The 17,834-nt window shown below is 35.9% G+C and overlaps 2 protein-coding genes across 3 annotated transcripts; one reads left to right on the plus strand and one right to left on the minus strand.

Annotated features, from left to right (window-relative positions):
- The first annotated feature begins 1,886 nt into the window (after positions 1-1,886).
- Positions 1,887-13,364, plus strand: LOC145209421 (ATP-dependent RNA helicase DDX1-like). Of its 2 annotated transcripts, none has more exons than XM_080079699.1 (14): positions 1,887-2,082; positions 3,337-4,375; positions 4,995-5,156; positions 5,866-6,058; positions 6,568-6,800; positions 7,601-7,843; positions 8,331-8,435; positions 9,109-9,225; positions 10,058-10,232; positions 10,773-10,987; positions 11,430-11,612; positions 11,996-12,078; positions 12,423-12,528; positions 13,024-13,364. In XM_080079699.1, the coding sequence occupies exons 2-14, from the start codon at positions 4,142-4,144 to the stop codon at positions 13,183-13,185; spliced, it is 2,211 nt and encodes a 736-aa protein (XP_079935825.1). In that variant the 5' UTR covers positions 1,887-2,082; positions 3,337-4,141; the 3' UTR covers positions 13,186-13,364. The 2 variants fall into 2 exon arrangements, with proteins under 2 accessions (XP_079935825.1, XP_079935826.1); XM_080079700.1 differs by having other exon boundaries at positions 3,341-4,375.
- On the minus strand, positions 13,349-17,418 carry LOC145209432 (arylamine N-acetyltransferase, liver isozyme-like). Its single transcript, XM_080079715.1, has 6 exons — positions 16,926-17,418; positions 16,283-16,510; positions 15,890-16,039; positions 15,149-15,264; positions 14,841-14,917; positions 13,349-14,196 (listed from the first exon to the last, which is right to left on the minus strand). The coding sequence occupies exons 2-6, from the start codon at positions 16,463-16,465 to the stop codon at positions 13,817-13,819; spliced, it is 906 nt and encodes a 301-aa protein (XP_079935841.1). The 5' UTR covers positions 16,466-16,510; positions 16,926-17,418; the 3' UTR covers positions 13,349-13,816.
- Between the last annotated feature and the right edge of the window lie 416 nt (positions 17,419-17,834).

The raw sequence follows: 17,834 nt of genomic DNA on the forward strand, positions 1-17,834 counted from the left end.
AATTTTACCAACTTTCCGGCCTAATTAGGGGTTCGCTTTTTTAAATATCGTTTCAGATAAGGTTTTGGACTTAATATTTGGTCCGATGCCAAATTTCTGGTTCCCTTATAACTCTGCATCGAACTGCTTATTGTTCCATTAAAATTAAATGTTTTTACGCTTAAAGCCGCCTCATGGTTTCAATGAAACCTTTCATATAACGAAGGTCTGATATCCTAGCACAATTGGTGTAAGGTAGTCGGTATAGACATTTAGCAACGCGATACAATAACCGCCGGCGGTTCAGAAAGCCGAATACCTAGTAAGGGAGCTTGTGGCGCTACAACAGTATTCAATGTTTATTACAAGAAATGCACGCGTAAGCCACATGGCAAGTAGTATCAATGACTGTAAGACTGTAATTAATTCACACGTTTTCCGAACACGAGTGGTTTGTTTTTTAGGGGCAATTCTAGGGTCTCACTATACCGTTTTCCTCAGTCAGCTTCACTATCGATGCACCAAACTCACTTTTTTTGTAAGCTCCTATCAAATAACGCATTTATATACAACGTATATATGCAATAGGCTACGTTTAGCCATGACCCTCCACTTGTGTCCTTCAGTTTTTGTGCGCTCCATAAGGTTTCAAAATTGCGCAGGCTTGACCATTGCTCCAATGCCTTTAATATGTTTTTATTCCCTAAGCGAAACAAACTCAACTCAGCTTTTATATCGAAACAAATCAAATAAAATATGCAAAGGAACTAAAGTAAAACAAATCAACTGATTGGATGTTTTTCTTGCAAAGTTACACGTCCGTTTTAACCAAGCATGTATTGTGTGACCACACACACCACAAAACCAGGTAACCAGATGGCAAATTAGCCCAAAGTTATGTGACAACGAGACATATGGTTTTAGATTGATATAAAACTACAATTATCGCTAAATTTAAGTTCTAACCTTCGTCTGAAGTTTATGCAAAACCGATTAGTTTGCACCTTTGAAAGTTTACATGTGCCTAAAGGTACGTTAACTTGACCACCTAAATACCGTTAGAGCCTGGAACTAGATGTTTAATTTGCAGCTTTTTATCCGGCAGTTAAAATCGGCTAAACTTCCTGAAAAGAAATTTGTAAAAAGGTTGCACAATTTTGAAACACATCTAGCCTACACCATAAACGTTCAATGTAGCCTACCTAATCCTCATGTTACCAACCGGACTTTCACTTTAATCCAATCTTCTGATAAGGCATATCAAATTTTACTTGCCCTAGTTGCAAAGCTTACTTACATTTCCTAAACGGTTTCCAGGAAGCGAAGAATTGTTTAATATCTAAACAAACTTATAACCAAATTTTAACCCCGTGGTTTTCTTATCATCAAGCTTGGGATGCCTTTCGTGCCCTCTTAGCTCAAAATTGCCTTTTTATCGCGTTTTTGCTGAAGGGAGCTGTAGTTTCTATCACTTTGTCTGCAGCGTTATGTCTTAACTTGTGAAAATTGTTTGTATCATATTGCAAACGCCCGGCATAGGCTTAACCTGTGAAAAGGAAATTATGTCAAAAAAATTGCGCTTTTCTTTACTTCTCTTTGCTAATAATTTATCAAACTTTCTTTTCAGAGAAAGAACGCACAGTAAAAATGTTTATTGGCAGTAAACAATCGCAACAAATGGTCGTTTTATTTGTTAAAAAAATTAAACTAAAAATGTAGTTGGTGTTGGAAAGAATAACTATTTGGGCTTTACACGTTAGTAAATATTTTGTACCTCACACGATTTTGACAAAGCTTCTACAAAGTTATAGACATTCCAGTAAATAAAAGTTTTAAAAGCAATAAAACAAACATTTAAATTTTAATTACACGCTTGAATAGCTTCAATCGTTAGCAAAGCGTGACCATTGATGACATCACAACAACAAGACATGTGCTGAAACTTAAAATGTTTTGCATTATTTTCGAAAACATACGGAAAAAGGATTAAACACAAACCACAAAGTTATGAAAGAAACTGATATTCGTGCGAAGAAACCCTTAGGAGATGGATGGATGTCAAAAAAATCATTGAACGGAAAGTTTTGTCAGCAAAATCGAAAGGTACACTGCAGGCATTTTGATTTGATTTTAAGTAATGTATATTTTTGCACCAAATTGTGTTTAGGCAAACTTGATGTTAATTGTGCACGTTTCATGTCTCTGCAGTCCACACATATATCTGTGCTAGAAAACTAAGCTTGCCTGCCATGAGTGGTGATGAGCAACTGATTGCAGCCACCTCACTTCATGATCTCAGGGTTGTTGGTTCTAATCCTGACTCAAACACTTGTGATTCCATGAATATAAAACAACCTAATGAAATTGTTCTGACCCAGTGGAAATATTGAAATCACTTAAAAAATGTTCTATAGAATCTTGCCAAGAGACAAGCTGCTCAATGGCCAGATTGGAAAGAATGGTCTGCAATATTTTGGATTTCCCTTGTAATCCGCGCAAATTTAGGCATTTTACGTGTAATCCGTGCAAAAAAATGTTGTTTTACAATGAATAAATGTTCGTTTTACAATGAAGTTCTATGTCATCACAAGCCTTATTTCGCGAACAATCCACGTAAATCTGTCAAACACATCGAAACTTATGGATCGTCACGCTTGAAATAACATTTGTATTTCGCTAACGTAGTCGTTAAAAGTACATTCATCAATATTTTTAAGACGTAGTTTGACTATTAAAGTGACTGTCGGCTGGGTAAGTTACATAAAATAGTGTTTTCTGTATGACAAAAAATTAAAAACAGTTAAGAGCAGTATGGCAATCAAGAACTATCCCCACAAAACAAATCAGCAAAATGTTTGAATCGTTATGAAAAATTGTAGAATCTAGCAGAACAGCTGCGTGCGCAATAGAGCAAAACTGAAAATTTGTTCGTCGGCTGGATAGTCTTGCAGGTGTTACATACACATTGCGTTAATCGTCAAATCCACCTGTGTCAATCCAAAGTCTGTCGATCCGCGCAGAAAATTGTAATTCCGCGCAAAAATCCGCGCAATTATTTTGACGAAAAAAATATCCTCCGGGCAAAAATAAAACTTTCCAATCTGGCTCAATGGCAGACTCATTGAAGCCATTGCCCGATCATCTACAAATAAAAATGACTTTTCCAATGGAAACTGCAATTTTAGTGCTGTAAAGTTAGGACTTTGATGCAGAAAGGTTGAGACCACTGCCTTTATTTTGTGAAAGCTTTAAAATTTAAAATTGGAGGTGATTGCAGTCATTTCACAACATAAGTAATTGCTAACTTGACAGCTTCACCTATTGTAACCTTATCAATGTTTTGTGATTTCCTTTCAGACAGCTAGGAGCCCAAAAGTTTCAAGTATTCGTTATGGAGCATTGAAACATCTCGAACTTCCACCAGAAAAGAAACTGAAACAAATGAAACTGTTTCACTTCAAGGCAACTAAAACCAACAAAAAGAAACCAGGTTTAAAACCTAAAAGAATTGAGAATAAAAGTAAAGAGAGTAAAAACGCGGAAAGTCCTGTAAGAGAAACCATTCCACCTAAACTGGACAGTTGTAAAACAAGTACAATTAGAAAAACAAATGTAACTCCTTGCATGGAACTGAAAAACACCAATATTAACCACATTGATCATGAGGAACTGTTGGGTAGTGATGAACCTGCTTCAGCAAGTGTACAACTTAACACTGACAGTCTTGGTGAATATGCACAAGATGATTACAATGAGAGTTATGACTTGACGATGAAGTATGTAGAAGATTCACAGGGTAACCAAGTTTTTGACCATTTAACTCAACGAACTCATTCAACTCCTGACGAATCTCAACCGATAGACTCTGAGATGTTTTTAGATTTCAAAAATGGCATCCATGTACAAAGCACGTTAAAATTTGTAGATGAATAATCTATTTTCAATATTTTAGCCGGTTTTTATATCTTACCCTTACGTATATATGTTTTTAATTTTTTTACATTGTACAGACTTGTCTGTTTACAACCAGATTGCAATAGATTTTTTTGGCAGTTGTTACATTTTATGCATTTTTATTGTATTTTCTTGAAAGCTCATGAATATATATTTCCATGTTTTTACAGTATTGCGGAGCATAGGTTAACACTGTAAGTGCCACACAATGGCGGCATTTGAAAATCTTGGGGTAATGCCTGAAATCAGCAAAGTTGTAACAGAAATGGGCTGGAACTTGCCCACTGATATCCAGGTAGAGTCGATTCCACTTATTTTGGGCGGCGGAGATGTTTTAATGGCAGCAGAAACTGGATCAGGAAAAACAGCTGCCTTCAGTATTCCTGTAATACAAATTGTCCATGAATCTTATGCTAGCAAGGGAAACTCTGCAAAAATTCAAGTAAGTGTGTTTTATGTTGAAAGTTAAACCTGGTCTTTAATCTTTAAAAAGTGTCAAGATCTTTGAAATCTAAAATCATTATTGCCCAACTATGTTCACATCTTAATGCAGGGGTTCTTAACCAGGGGTACGTGTACCCCTTGGGGGTACGAAGCATCAAAGCCGGGGGTACGATATGCAGTGTGAAATTATACGCTATTTAGGCATATTTGTGAAGAATGCGTAACAAGTCACTTTGTTATATATCTAGAAAGGGTTAATTTTGTCCTACTTACAATACTGTTTTCATGCATGCATTCAACACCCAAGTTATACACTGAGTTTAATTCCTATGATTACAATTTTGTTTACTTCCGTCGGCCATTGTAGACAGGGTTACGAGAAAATGTTATGAAATCTCAAATGGTACGAGCGCAAAAAAGGTTAAGAAACACTGTCTTAATGTTTAACTTCTAGGTAGGTTTGAAAATTCATCTCTAGCAATTCAATTTAACTGCTTTAGAAATCACAAATAATGACTTAACTATCACTTGATTAAACTTAAGAGTCTGCGTGTATTTAACCACTTTTTTGTCAAATAGACCAAAAACTAAACCCCATCCTTACTCCCTTTATACAGTCAGCAGGACCAACTTTCACAAAATGGCAAATGAATCCGTTTGACAGAGGCTCTTCATTTGCTATTGCATCTGATGGTTTGTTGTGTCAGTGTCGAGAATTCAAAGATTGGCATGGTTGTCGTTCATCGAAGGGTGTGACATCGGGAAAATATTACTATGAGGTAACAGTGATCAAATATATTAAATAATATACTTATAGGCTTAAAGTTAAGATTGCTAGTGGAACAACATCATAATTCTCAAAAACGATTGATATGTAAAATGCTTGCATGCAAAGGGTGGGTTATTTATGCTTCCTAGATTGAGTTGAGTGTTTTTGGCAGGTGAAACAAATCATAGCAGCATAATTGTTAGAGATGGGACGATACCAGGTTTTGAAGCGAGTACTGATACCAAGTACGAGTACCACATGTATATACCGAGTATGATTATTAAGTACTTAAGTGTCATGTTGTACTTAGTTGTATATCACTGGCTAATTTATCTGCCATGGTCGGGGTACAGGCATGCACATACACATGCCGGAAAATGTAATCACCACGTGATAGCGAAAAAAATATACGTAACCTGGCGGAACTTTTTCCCGATTCCGTGCTATCTGAAGCAAATATTGGCTTAAAGTTGCCTGTATTCTTATGGTGTAAATCGGCCTTCGGTACTCGCACGTTGGTATCGAAAACTGAGACAAAATATTTCGATGCCGAGTATGAGTATCGATACCACTGAAATCGTTCAATACCGAGTACCGGGCGCTCGTCCCATCACTAATAATTGTCATAAAATATTGAATAGGTTGCATTTACCTCCCCAACATTAGAACTGTATGAAATGTGTTTTACCTAACTGTTGGTAAAACATGGCTATTTTCAGGCTTTATGCAAAGATGAGGGTCTGAATCGAGTTGGTTGGTCGACATCCACTGCTGATCTGAATCTTGGTACTGACAAGCAAGGTTATGGTTTTGGTGGAACTGGGAAGAAATCAAACAATCGGCAATTTGATACTTATGGGGAGCCTTTTACAATGCATGATACTGTAGGATGCTATTTAGACATGGATGCTGGTATGTATAATGTAATATTTTGGCAAGTTTTTGGAATGTATTACAACAGACTGCTTCATTTGATGTTTTTTTTTAATTTGTTCCATTCATTTTGCTGTTTTGTTAAATGATTGAGGTATCAAAAGCATACACTATAACAGCTATCTTTTAAGTAATATGTGTAAAAATTTCAATTATATGTAAGTTTTAGCAAGGTAGTGTACAAAAATAATATTACTTTCTATGCTTTTCCTATTCAATGGAAAATAGAAGGGAATTAAATTATTGTATGTTGTGTATGTTGCTTATGAGGTAAATTTGGAACAAGTAACTTCATATTTGCTGTGTTTTTTTTTGTCTTAAACTGTACTTTAGTTTTGTCTATCATAGTACGCCAGGCCCACTTAAGGCGTTATACTGAGAAAAAATGACTAGAAAAATCTAGCCTGTAGTTGTAGTGAACTTGCCGAAAGTCCAATCACAAGCATCTAAAAAAAATTTGGTTCTATTATTCTGTTTCCGTTTTGTAGGAAAAATCAAATACTCAAAAAACGGAGTGGATTTGGGTCATGCATTTGATATTCCTGCTCACTTGAGAAAACAAGCGATGTATGCTGCATGTGTTCTTAAAAATGCTGAGATCCAGTACAATTTTGGAGCAGAAGCATTCAAATATCCACCGAGCGACGGTTATGTGGCACTTGCAAAAGCTCCAGTGAATTGTTCTGTGAATAGTTCAGCAACTGGAGGCAAATCTCTTGCAGTGAGTACTGGTTTTGTGTTAATACAATAGAATTATTATGCTTTTTTTCCTCCATCTGCCGGATTATTGGCAGCGTTTTCATTTTTTGTAGGTATTAAACCAGGGGTCGGCAACCCCTGGCACGCGTGCCAAGTTTGGCACGCGAGGTGGTTTTTCATGGCATGCCAACCGATTTGCGTGTTTATATTGAAGTAACAATTTAACCTGTTACACTGCTTGTTTATAGTTTTTACTATGCCATTGTCTTAAAATTTAGCCTTACATGCACAAAACGCTCTGCTTTCTCTTTATTATTGATATCAGCTGACACAAACCACTATTATTTAAAAAAAACGTTGGCACGCGAGGTCATTAACAAATGGAAGTAACAAGTAAATTGGCACGCATCGCCTAAAAGGTTGCTGACCCCTGTATTAAACACTAATCAGTTTTTACATTGCAACAATTTTAAACTTTTATAAATTGTTTTTGTTCATTATTTAATGTAACTTTTTTCAATGACTGTCAATTGTCCAAATTTCTTGTCATATTTATGAAAGTGGAATATACACCACAATCTGTTAGCCAAAAGTTAAGATACTGTAATACCGGATTGTATTTGTACATGAAATAAACTAGTTGATTTGTTTCAACAATTTGGTAAAATAACAATATTTCAACCTAAAATCAAAATTCACTGCCAATTTTTTATTTTTCATTCACTGCCATTTATCTTTTTTATCTATTGGAAGGCATTTCTTACTGCTACATATAAATTATTAAATTACAAAAAAGAACTAAATAACAACTGGTTGTCACAGAAACAAAGCAGAAAGGATCCAAACTCTCCTTACGCAATTATCATCGAACCATCGCGTGAGCTGGCTGAGCAAACTGCAAACATCATCAAATTGCTGAAGAAGAATATTTCGAAACCAGAGTTGTTCGAAGTTCTCGTAGTGGGGGGAGTCCCAGCTTCTGATCAGTTGAAACAAATTGAACGGGGAGTTGATATTTTAATTGGAACCCCTGGCAGAATTGATGACTTTATTTCAACTAGAAAGGTTACTTGTAACTGTTTACATAAGTTAACATTTAACAAGTTTTGTATGGAAAAACTGTATACCCAAAAAAAATTTAGATATTCATGTGATGTCAAACAAAGTGATAACCACTTACTAAAACGTATTTTAAAGACAGATAATATGGTACATTACCTTACTGCATTTTAAACAACAAAAATATTATGTGTGAAATAGTGATCTTCTCACTTAAATTTGTCATAATAAAACATGTCGCATTAACTAACGCTTACAGCATTCCAATACTAGTTAAATTTTACATAACATATGGGAACAAAAATGTGAATGCTACTAATATCTTCCAGTATATTTAACAAATGCTGGTTTTAGACTGCAATCAAGGTGTTTTTTCTTATTTTGATCTGAATATTTGAGCTCAATTCTACAGTTTTTGGCTCCTGTTTTGTTTTTTATTTAAATCCAATCTCATGATTTGATAAATAATACCTACTGTGTACTTTGGTTTTAGATTGATTTGAACCAGGTTCGATTTCTTGTACTTGACGAATGCGATGGATTGCTCTCAGCTGGTAACGGGGATTTTATTAAACGAATGCACACAAGAATTCCACAGGTGGGTTGAACAGAAAAATAGACGACGAATTGTAGGATTAAATTAGCTAGTTTTTTCTGGTCTACACCTTGCCACGTAGTAATGCTTGAGAGACCGACTTGATTCGGTATGACGCCTTCAATGGGCCTGGCGTACTAGGATCTACTATAAAAGTATTTATTACTGGGATTAGGGCAGAATCTTTATGCAGACTAACGATCTATGATTTATAAATGAGTTTGCCGTAATTGCTGGTCTGCAAAGACGCTTCAGGGCCTGATCCCAGTTATGAATGTATCTGAGCAATGATCGAACTGTCGATCCCCTACTACGAAGCTGACATGTGCAGCATACGAGGCAGGCAACGGTGCTTGTGATTCGACTTTCGACGGATTCTCCACTGAGCCTGTGTAGCTCAGTTGGTAGAGCGCGAGATCCGGAAAGACTACTGTCGTGGGTTCGAATCCCACCGCAGGTTTGATTTTTTCTATGCTATGCCTTGCTAGATGGCTAATACCCGCTTCAATCGGTATTTACATATGAGAAACAAACCAACTAAACTTTTAAATACTTGCCTGTGTCCCCTTAGGCCAGAATATATTTATTTTCAATCAGGAAACCTTTCTATTCATTTATTAGGTCTTGATCAAACATAACTGATTGGTTTTAGGGGTTAATAAGATTGTTGTTTCAGACAAGCAGTGATGGCCGACGTCTGCAAGTTATCGTTTGTTCTGCAACTCTGCACAGTTTCGATGTGAAAAAGCTTGCTGAAAAAATTATGCATTTTCCTATATGGGTGGATTTGAAGGTAAGACACCATTAGGTTTTCTTTTTTGCAAATTTTTAGACGAATTCTGTTAATTGCACAACCAATTGGTCTAGGTTTTTTTTTATGCGATTCAATTAATTAAATTATTCGATAATCCAGACGAGTTTAATGGCTATGGTTAAACTTGTGGTCTTTGTGCAGTAAAGCAGATTATGGTAAGTAGATTCTGTATTGAGTTTGGAAGTAATTCGTCGAATTTTGTGAGTCTAACTCCCCAAACCTTTTACATTTTCCCAACTATGTGTAAGAAGTAATGTCAATTATTGTGTTTAATTACATGCGCTTTCGGTTTATCAAAAAAATTGTGCCTTCAAAGCTTGAACAATATTAGTGATGTTGGTTCACAAAGTTTTCGACGCGTTTGTTTTGTATTATAAATGGTTAGTTGTAGGGAAGAGCTTATTAAGTAGGTTCTAACACCTGCAGGTACTTTATATCAACACCATATTCTAACCCCACCCTCTTTCCCTAACACGGGTGGTTAGATTATATACCAACTTGAGTGGTTCCACCAACGATTACCCCCAAATCTCGACGTCCTAATGCGCCAACCTCACCCTCTAATGTGAGTCCCCGCCAAATAACGCTTATAATTACGGTGTAGCTGCAGCGCGTTTCTCATATCTCCACCAACTGTGCCCTCTACTTTGTCGCGCTTTTCAACGTCTCAACGTTGCGCAGCTATCTCCTGCAAGATGAATATTTTAGTGCAATTGTGTTACTACGATTTTTTTTCACCGAGCGAAATAAACTCAAGACCATATTGTTATGTTAAAAATAATATTCGAAACGCTTTGTTGTTTATTTTAAGGGTGAGGATTCGGTCCCTGATACTGTTCATCACGTTGTGGTTCCAATTGACCCCGTAAGTGACCCCAGTTGGATGGGACTTCGTAAGCACGTCAACACAGATGGGGTGCATAAACAGGATTATATCAAGAAAGATAGCAAGGGAAAGTGGTCGGAAGGAGTTAAAATATTGAAAGGTTTGTTTTAGTGACACAGAAATAAATACATATAAATATTGAAAACAACTTACCTACATATGTTTAGGTCAGTTTTTCCTACACGGCTTATTTTACAATCCAAAAACACACAAAAAGATTTGATTTTTAATTGGTAGAGGCGTTCTTTGTCACAAATAATATCAAAATTGAGTTTTACCGTTAAAATTCATTTCTGTATTTTGCCTTCAAATCAACTAGTTCAAAAAACTGTGCGTGTAGTGTGTCGAAAAATAAGTTATATATTTTTTTCTGTGTACCGCAGCAGGGATATTTAAAAATATTTACGTATAATTCGATAGAATTTTAAACAATTTAATGTAAGTGTCTGTTTTCGTTGCTTTTTTACTTTTATAAGTTATTGGTTTGTCGCTTTCTGAATTAAATTACGAACTTAGTTTTTCCTTAATTTTTTGCAAAATACCACATAATTTTTGATCCCGTTAGTTTGAAACCTTTGTAAAGTAACATTTCTGTTACTTTCATGCATTAGTTTGAGAAAAAAAACTTGCTCATCCTCAGGCGAATACTGTGTTCGTGCAATCCACGAACATAACATGGATCAATCGATTATTTTCTGTCGCACCAAACTCGATTGTGACAACATGGAACAATACTTTAAAGATATGGGGGGCGGCCCCAATCACCCGAGTCACCCACTGTCATGTGTGTGTCTCCATAGCGACCGGAAACCCCCGGAACGTCGCAGCAACTTGGAGCGATTCAAAAAGGCAGAAGTAAAATGACAAATTTATTGAAAGAAACTGCACTGATAGTAATAACTACAGCGATTGTTGAAACGTCTGGGTTACAATATGTTTACTGTATAAAAGCCCATAGAACTATTTAAGAACAGTTTTGTCTTAATGTTAAAGCATCAAGTCAATAGATGGTAAGCTGCAGAATGTGTGCAATGTTTGGACGTTTCTCATCAGTGCAGCAGGTGACGAAACATAGGCTGTATTTGCTAGTGTAGCCATCCAACAGCACCCCAGTTTGTTAGTCTATCTCTTGTCACCAGCTGCACTGATGAGGCCATATAGGTCGAAACATTGTGAACTGTCTGCAGTTTTTTTGTAATCATTAAAAAAAGTATGTTTTTCTCTGAAAAAAACGTTTTTGTTTTTATCATTCAATAATTGTGACAAAATTACGTCACACGGTCTTCTTACGTCATAGGTACGTCATCTGATCTGCACTGACGTGGCAGCACGTGGCATCGACGTCAGAGGAGTGCCTTTCGTCATCAATGTGACGTTGCCTGACGACAAACAGAATTACGTACACAGGATAGGGAGAGTTGGCCGAGCTGAAAGAATGGGACTCGCAATTTCACTGGTTGCGACCAAACACAATGAGAAGGTCTGTATAAGCTGCAGATGCCGACAGTGCACACTGTTTCGACCTCTCATCACCAGCTGCATTGGTGAGAACTGAAGCAGTGTGCACTGTCTGCAGCGTCTTATTGCTTGTTAATTAATAGTTCTTAAAGCAACAGTGCTTTTCAACTAGAATCAGTTTACAGATAGTGGAAAACGATACATATTTCACCCAATGGGGAATCATCAGTTTCTCTTATACGAATATTATACAGAAAATTGCACATTTAATCACTGATAGTCGACATAACGATGCATACTATATGCCGGAAAGATCCTGTAACAAACATTAAATGTCACTAGCTCGGCAAAGGATAGTTGTTAATTTCGATTTTTTTTCTTGTTACAATTATATTTATTTTTTAGGTTTGGTACCACAGCAATTGTAACACTAGAGGTCGTGGTTGTTATAACACGGAATTAACGGATCGAGGAGGGTGCTGTATTTGGTGAGAAACCGAATATTGTTGTGCTTCACATGTGGCAAACAATAATAAAAACTCATCAAAAATAGAAAGTAAAAAATCAAAAAAGAAAAAATTAAAAAAAAATTGTTTACACTTTGTATGGTTTTATTTTTTTTAATTAACCCCTAGAAATATTTTTAAGTACAATTTTCACTCTGCCATGCTGGATTTTATTGAGTATTGTTTTTTCATCAAAGTTCCTAAACGCAAAATCATAATTTCTATGTCTAACTTAAATGAGAATGATAAAGTCTTTTACCCTCAAAGCTAATAGTTAGGATACGAATAAACAATGCAACAATGTCGAAAATTAAATTTATCCCCAGGTACAATGAAGGCCGCTTGCTGGGCGACATTGAAGATCATCTAAAAATCACAATTGAGCAAACTACACCGAAAATGGAAATCCCAGTAAACGAGTTTGATGGAAAGGTTGGTGCAGAGAAGTCTTAAATTGTGGGTGCGAATCTCAATCTGATGCCTGTAAATAGGGTGTGAAGCCAACTTTGTACTCCGTGTTTTAGTAATACGCGCAACTAAATTTTGAACATAAAACAACCAAGTTTCCTTCCTTGGTGGTAAACCTTAATTGAACTATTGGACTTAGTTTAGACCACTGGTTCCCAACCGGGGAGTAATTCCTTTCAAGGGAAGATTTTTAAACTTGAGGGAAGGAATTTGCTTTAATTTTTACATGTGGTTTGTAAATAGACACTTAAGCTCTGGGAATATCACCTGTGAAGTTAATAAAATACCCAATTTTGAATGATCTTTGTATGGTCATTTACATTTTTATCATTATAGGCATAAATTGGTTTGACAAGATTGTAGGTACCTTATTCGAAGTAGGTATGTTTTCTGCCGTTCTATTTATTTGTTTTTTATTGCATTTTTACCAAAAACAAACTGTCATACGATTTTTTCAAGGTGGTTTACGGGAGCAAAAAATCTGCCACTGGAGGCGGTACATACAAAGGACACGTGGACGATTTGGCGCCAACTGTCGACGAGCTTCAGGATTTAGAAAAATCTGCTCAAACTTCTTTTCTAAACATGAAAAATCTCACATTTCTCAACGCAGAGTCGTGAACACGATTCATTAATACTTTGTCATTCAAGTTCAAATTTTAGTACTTAGTTTATTTTTGTCAAATTACCGAGTCATTGTGTAATAACGATGTATTGATTGCGAACTGCAACGACCCGGTAATTTATGGTGCAATTTTTTTCGGTTGGTGGGATTGCAAATAAAACAAATTACCTTTGAAGTATTTTACACACAACTTTACAAATTAAACTAAACAGGGTCAAACTGTCCAACGGAATCTACAAATCTACCTAAAACGACATGTAATCAGGAGACTAAATAAAATCGATACCAAATTTTAAATAATACATTAAAATAATAACTTTTTCAAAAACCAATTTGTCAGGAAGTTTTGTAATGAATTTGCTTTAATGGTGACAACAGCGATTGTTGAAATGTACGCAATATGATTACTTCAAAATTAGAATCTCTCAGCTCCTTGCTTAGTGGATGAAAACTAGAATGAACCTAATTTTTTTCATTTTGTTTACAATATATAGCAAAACTAACGGCAGGGAATCTAGTTAATCTCACGGACAATAAATGACTTAATGTTTTTAATGAACTTTTTCGCAATTAATACGATGTATAGATTTTGGTTTGAAATATCAGAAAAACTCCAGCTGTGACAAGTTATTTTCCGTTAGCTTTCGGTGCAAAGGTTTTCGGCGGCTTGACTCCAAACCTTTTGCGGATGACGTCATTGATTACGTCACTGTCCAGTTGAGTCTTCGTCCGACGTTGAGTCAAACCGTCAGGGCATGTCTTGAACTCAATTTGGGTCAGACTGTTCCCATGTAAATTTAAAACTGTTTCTTCACTTCTTAAAGATGCGAAGCTGTTCAATCGAAAGAAATTGTCGGGTTGGTCTTGAAAGAAGTCGAACGCCTGTTGGAAATCCTCCAGTTCGTAGAACTTGTCGATGTACAACTTGTAGAGAATGTTCCATCCTTCAGCGCGATGAATACTTGCGCAGTAGTGTGGGTTGGTTACTGACACGGGAACGATTTTGCCTACAAAGATTTCCACATGTTTACATTCAAATTTTTTGCTTTAATCGTAAAGAACATGCTTAAGTACACTTGAATTAGATTATATTTGAATAAGAACTGATGATGACATTGCAACGGCGAAACCGATATTACTTTAGGCTACATTGCACAACGTTAAACACAGACTCTTCAAGTTTACTGAAAGCTTCAGTTTCGTAAGTTTATCCGTAACAAGACTCGTCCGTATTACGCGCACGTTTTTGGTCGAACAATTTCTGTACGAGCATAGTTTTGGTGTAATCATTTTTTATTGAATGTAATGACGGAACTCTGGTACAAAATTACCAGTAATCACCATTACTGGTAAAAATAGTTCAAACTTACAACGTGTTTGATTTCGCTGTTTTAAACCAGTACAGGCGTATGTCTAAAATAAGCCTTTAACACGAGTCAAATACCTATGCCCGTTCATCAGACACCACCTTCAACAAGGGTCAATGTTTCAAAATTAGTTACTGACTGTTAAAACAAGCTCTAAAGAAACATAATTGTTCAATGAATGCCAACTAGTTAGGTGTTCTTTAATAGAAAAAAAAACAGAAAAATGAAAAAGTTTTATTATTAGGCCTAAATTTTATTAACAATTTTAATTCAAATCTCTCCACCTTCTGCATCCAAACTGTCCAACCATTTTTCCTCCAGGTACAAGACATTTTGATCAGTTGGATCAATTCTTCGAAATCTGAGAATAAGAAAAGTAATGTTTTATGTAAGGCAGTGGTTCTCCACCTTATACTGATCGCGTACCACCTGACGACTTTTTCTATTGTTGCATACAACCTAAACCCTGTCCAAGCGCTAGACCTGTTATTCCTGACCTGGATAGCATATTTATAAATGGTAAGCCTACCATACATTGAGAACCATTGATATGAAGGGATCAATAATCGTCTTTTCTACGGAATATCTTTACCTGTAAATTCCATTTTCCTGTTCTTGAAAGAGATTTTCTTCCAACACCAGAGGGCGCAAACAACTGTGCTTCCCGTATGCGACATCAGTGGTGTAAGTTTTCCCATCCAAATTTACCTAAAACAAGAAACACAGTTCGTCGATCCTATATGGCTTGAACTTAAGAAACTGTTTCTAAATAAAAGTGGAAACGTTGTTGTAAAAAACATTTTCAATAGTATAATTTAATATTCGGTATATAATGCAGCACATCAAAAAGTGAACAGAGAAATTTGTACAGGAAGGACAAGCAGCTTAATTACACTGACTAATCTAAAAAAAAGTCTGTTTGGTTCATTATATTGTCTATTGTTTCTTTACAGCAGGAGTTTTCTCAACCTGTGGTACGCCGGAGCTTTTCGCGTATACGAAAGTAGCTTTTTGTCAAACTAAATTGAAGTCAGATTAAAAATTGCAATTCAACTGATCAGTCCTGGTTTGGGGCGAAACTCGTGTTCATTCAATTTCTAACCATGTTGGTTTCAGCAATATACCAGCCTGGTCGAAAATGGGCTTATTTTTCGGTGTATCTATACAAACAGGGTTTAGGTGGTACGCATTGATAGAAAAAGTATCCAGGTGGTACGTGATCCGTTACAGGTTGAGAGCCACTGCCTTAAAATATACACACATAGTGTTACATTTGTTGCAAAAATCTATTTTGTGATTTAAACAAACTGCTTGAGGTGTATCGATTGCTCACCAACATCAAAATGTGACTCATTCGACCAAAGAAATCATCTTCGTCAACTTTGTAGGGTCGACCTTCGATGACCTTGACAGCAAAACCCAGTTGTCGTAGCAACCAGTAGTACAATCCATTTACTTCACAGCAAATACCACCTCGCTTTTCCTTCAAAAATAAAAATGTTTTAAACACACATAACAAGCGTTGTTTTTGTTAATTCTGAAATTTTGTTTCTAAAAATGACGAATTGTTAATGGCGTTTCAATAAAATTATTAACGTATTTTTTTTTATTTAGTTGCGTTTAAGCACATTTGGCTTTTAAAACAAAAAAATGCAGTTTCATAGTGGTGTAATGTAAGTTTAAACCAGCGACAGTATTAACATCGTAAAAATGTTTACTAACTCACTTTTACAATCTTGTTGTAAACATTAATTAGATCCATCTTTCGTCTTTCTCCTCCAAACATATCCAAGTTCTCGAATGGAACTTTACTTAAATGCGCAACTTGCAGTCGATTTAGAGTTTCAAGAGTTGGAGGTAAAACTTTGTCCTCGATGCCGATGTGTTGAAGATATTCAGCAACATTCATATTGTATTGTTGTTTCTCAAACTCCACTAAATGAAAGCTTTTCTTCTGCCAAAAGTTGGTGATTTAACACTGAATGTTCCAAGTTATATAAAACCTGGAAAACTATGCACTGTAAAGAATCAAACACTACTAAGTTTGACTGTTTTAAAAACAAAAAGTCGTTATATTTTCGTCATACTGTAAAAATCGACAGTCGTCATACTAAGTTTTGAAACCTCTTGTTCGAATGAAATATCCGCAAACCGTAAAATTATAATCGGAATCCAAGTGCATGCTTCAGGCGTTTCTACAAGTTTTCTGCTTGAGTGGTAGTTTACTAATTACGCAATATTTACGACGATTTGTAAGTTCGACTTTGTGTATTGTGCTGTGGTATAAACTTTAACCAAGTTTTGGGGAGTAAAAATTGATTAAATAACTAGGCACTTTGCTTCGCATTTTTTTTTCAATACAAGCATACCTTGTAGAAGTATAAGTTGGTATACTTTTTCTTTGTTTATCCGGTCGTTTCCACGTCCTATGCAGGGCGTCTACATCAGGGTTATGTCAGCTACCTAACACAGTCGTTCTTATACCAGTTGGTGTGCTTATAAAATCCACCAAACCTATTTGACTTTTTTCGTATTTCTTCCTGAAGCTTAACGAAGTTTCTTTTTTACCTAACATGTTTCCCACCATAATTTGTGACTTGACTTAAAAACATTAGAAAATACAACAGCATATAGCATTATTAGCACAATAACTTATTTGTAAGACTATGTGTTTAGCAAAAATCTAATGTTTGGAGCAAGCCCAAGCCAAACACTTTTGAAAAAGTGACTTTAATTAACTACAAATACTTTTGTAAGATTGTTTGTTTCTTCATTATGCCTTCACATTTGTCCTTATTTTATCTTATGACAGAGGGCAACCATAGAACGAGTTACTTATTTCTCTCATGAGAAGTTACTTTATGTCAAATGGACGTGGGCATTATAGCAATCTTTAAATCAACCTCTCAACTTTCCGCAGGACAAAGCTTAACGGATGAAATTGTGAACACAACTGACCTAATTCTACAAACTAATTCCTAAAACACACAAATCTCGGTAGCAGGATATGCACAAAGCAAGTGACCAGCAGCACTATGACCACGTTAATGTTTACCTACCTGGCAAACACGCTGTGGCTGTCACAACGTAAATATCAGATTCTGCAGCATTTCTATTGTGGCAATTATACCGTTGAGAGTATGTCAAATGTCTGGGTACGTTTGTCAATTTTGACACCGAACTGACGTATTAGACTTTATTGTTTAGATTGCAACTGTATGGTTGAAATTATTTCCTGTTTTTTTAAAACTTAGGCATGAAGTTGGATCAAAAAACGT

This window comes from Phallusia mammillata, chromosome 1, assembly GCF_965637545.1.
Source record: "Phallusia mammillata chromosome 1, kaPhaMamm4.hap1.1, whole genome shotgun sequence".
In the NCBI taxonomy this organism is placed as follows: domain Eukaryota; kingdom Metazoa; phylum Chordata; class Ascidiacea; order Phlebobranchia; family Ascidiidae; genus Phallusia; species Phallusia mammillata.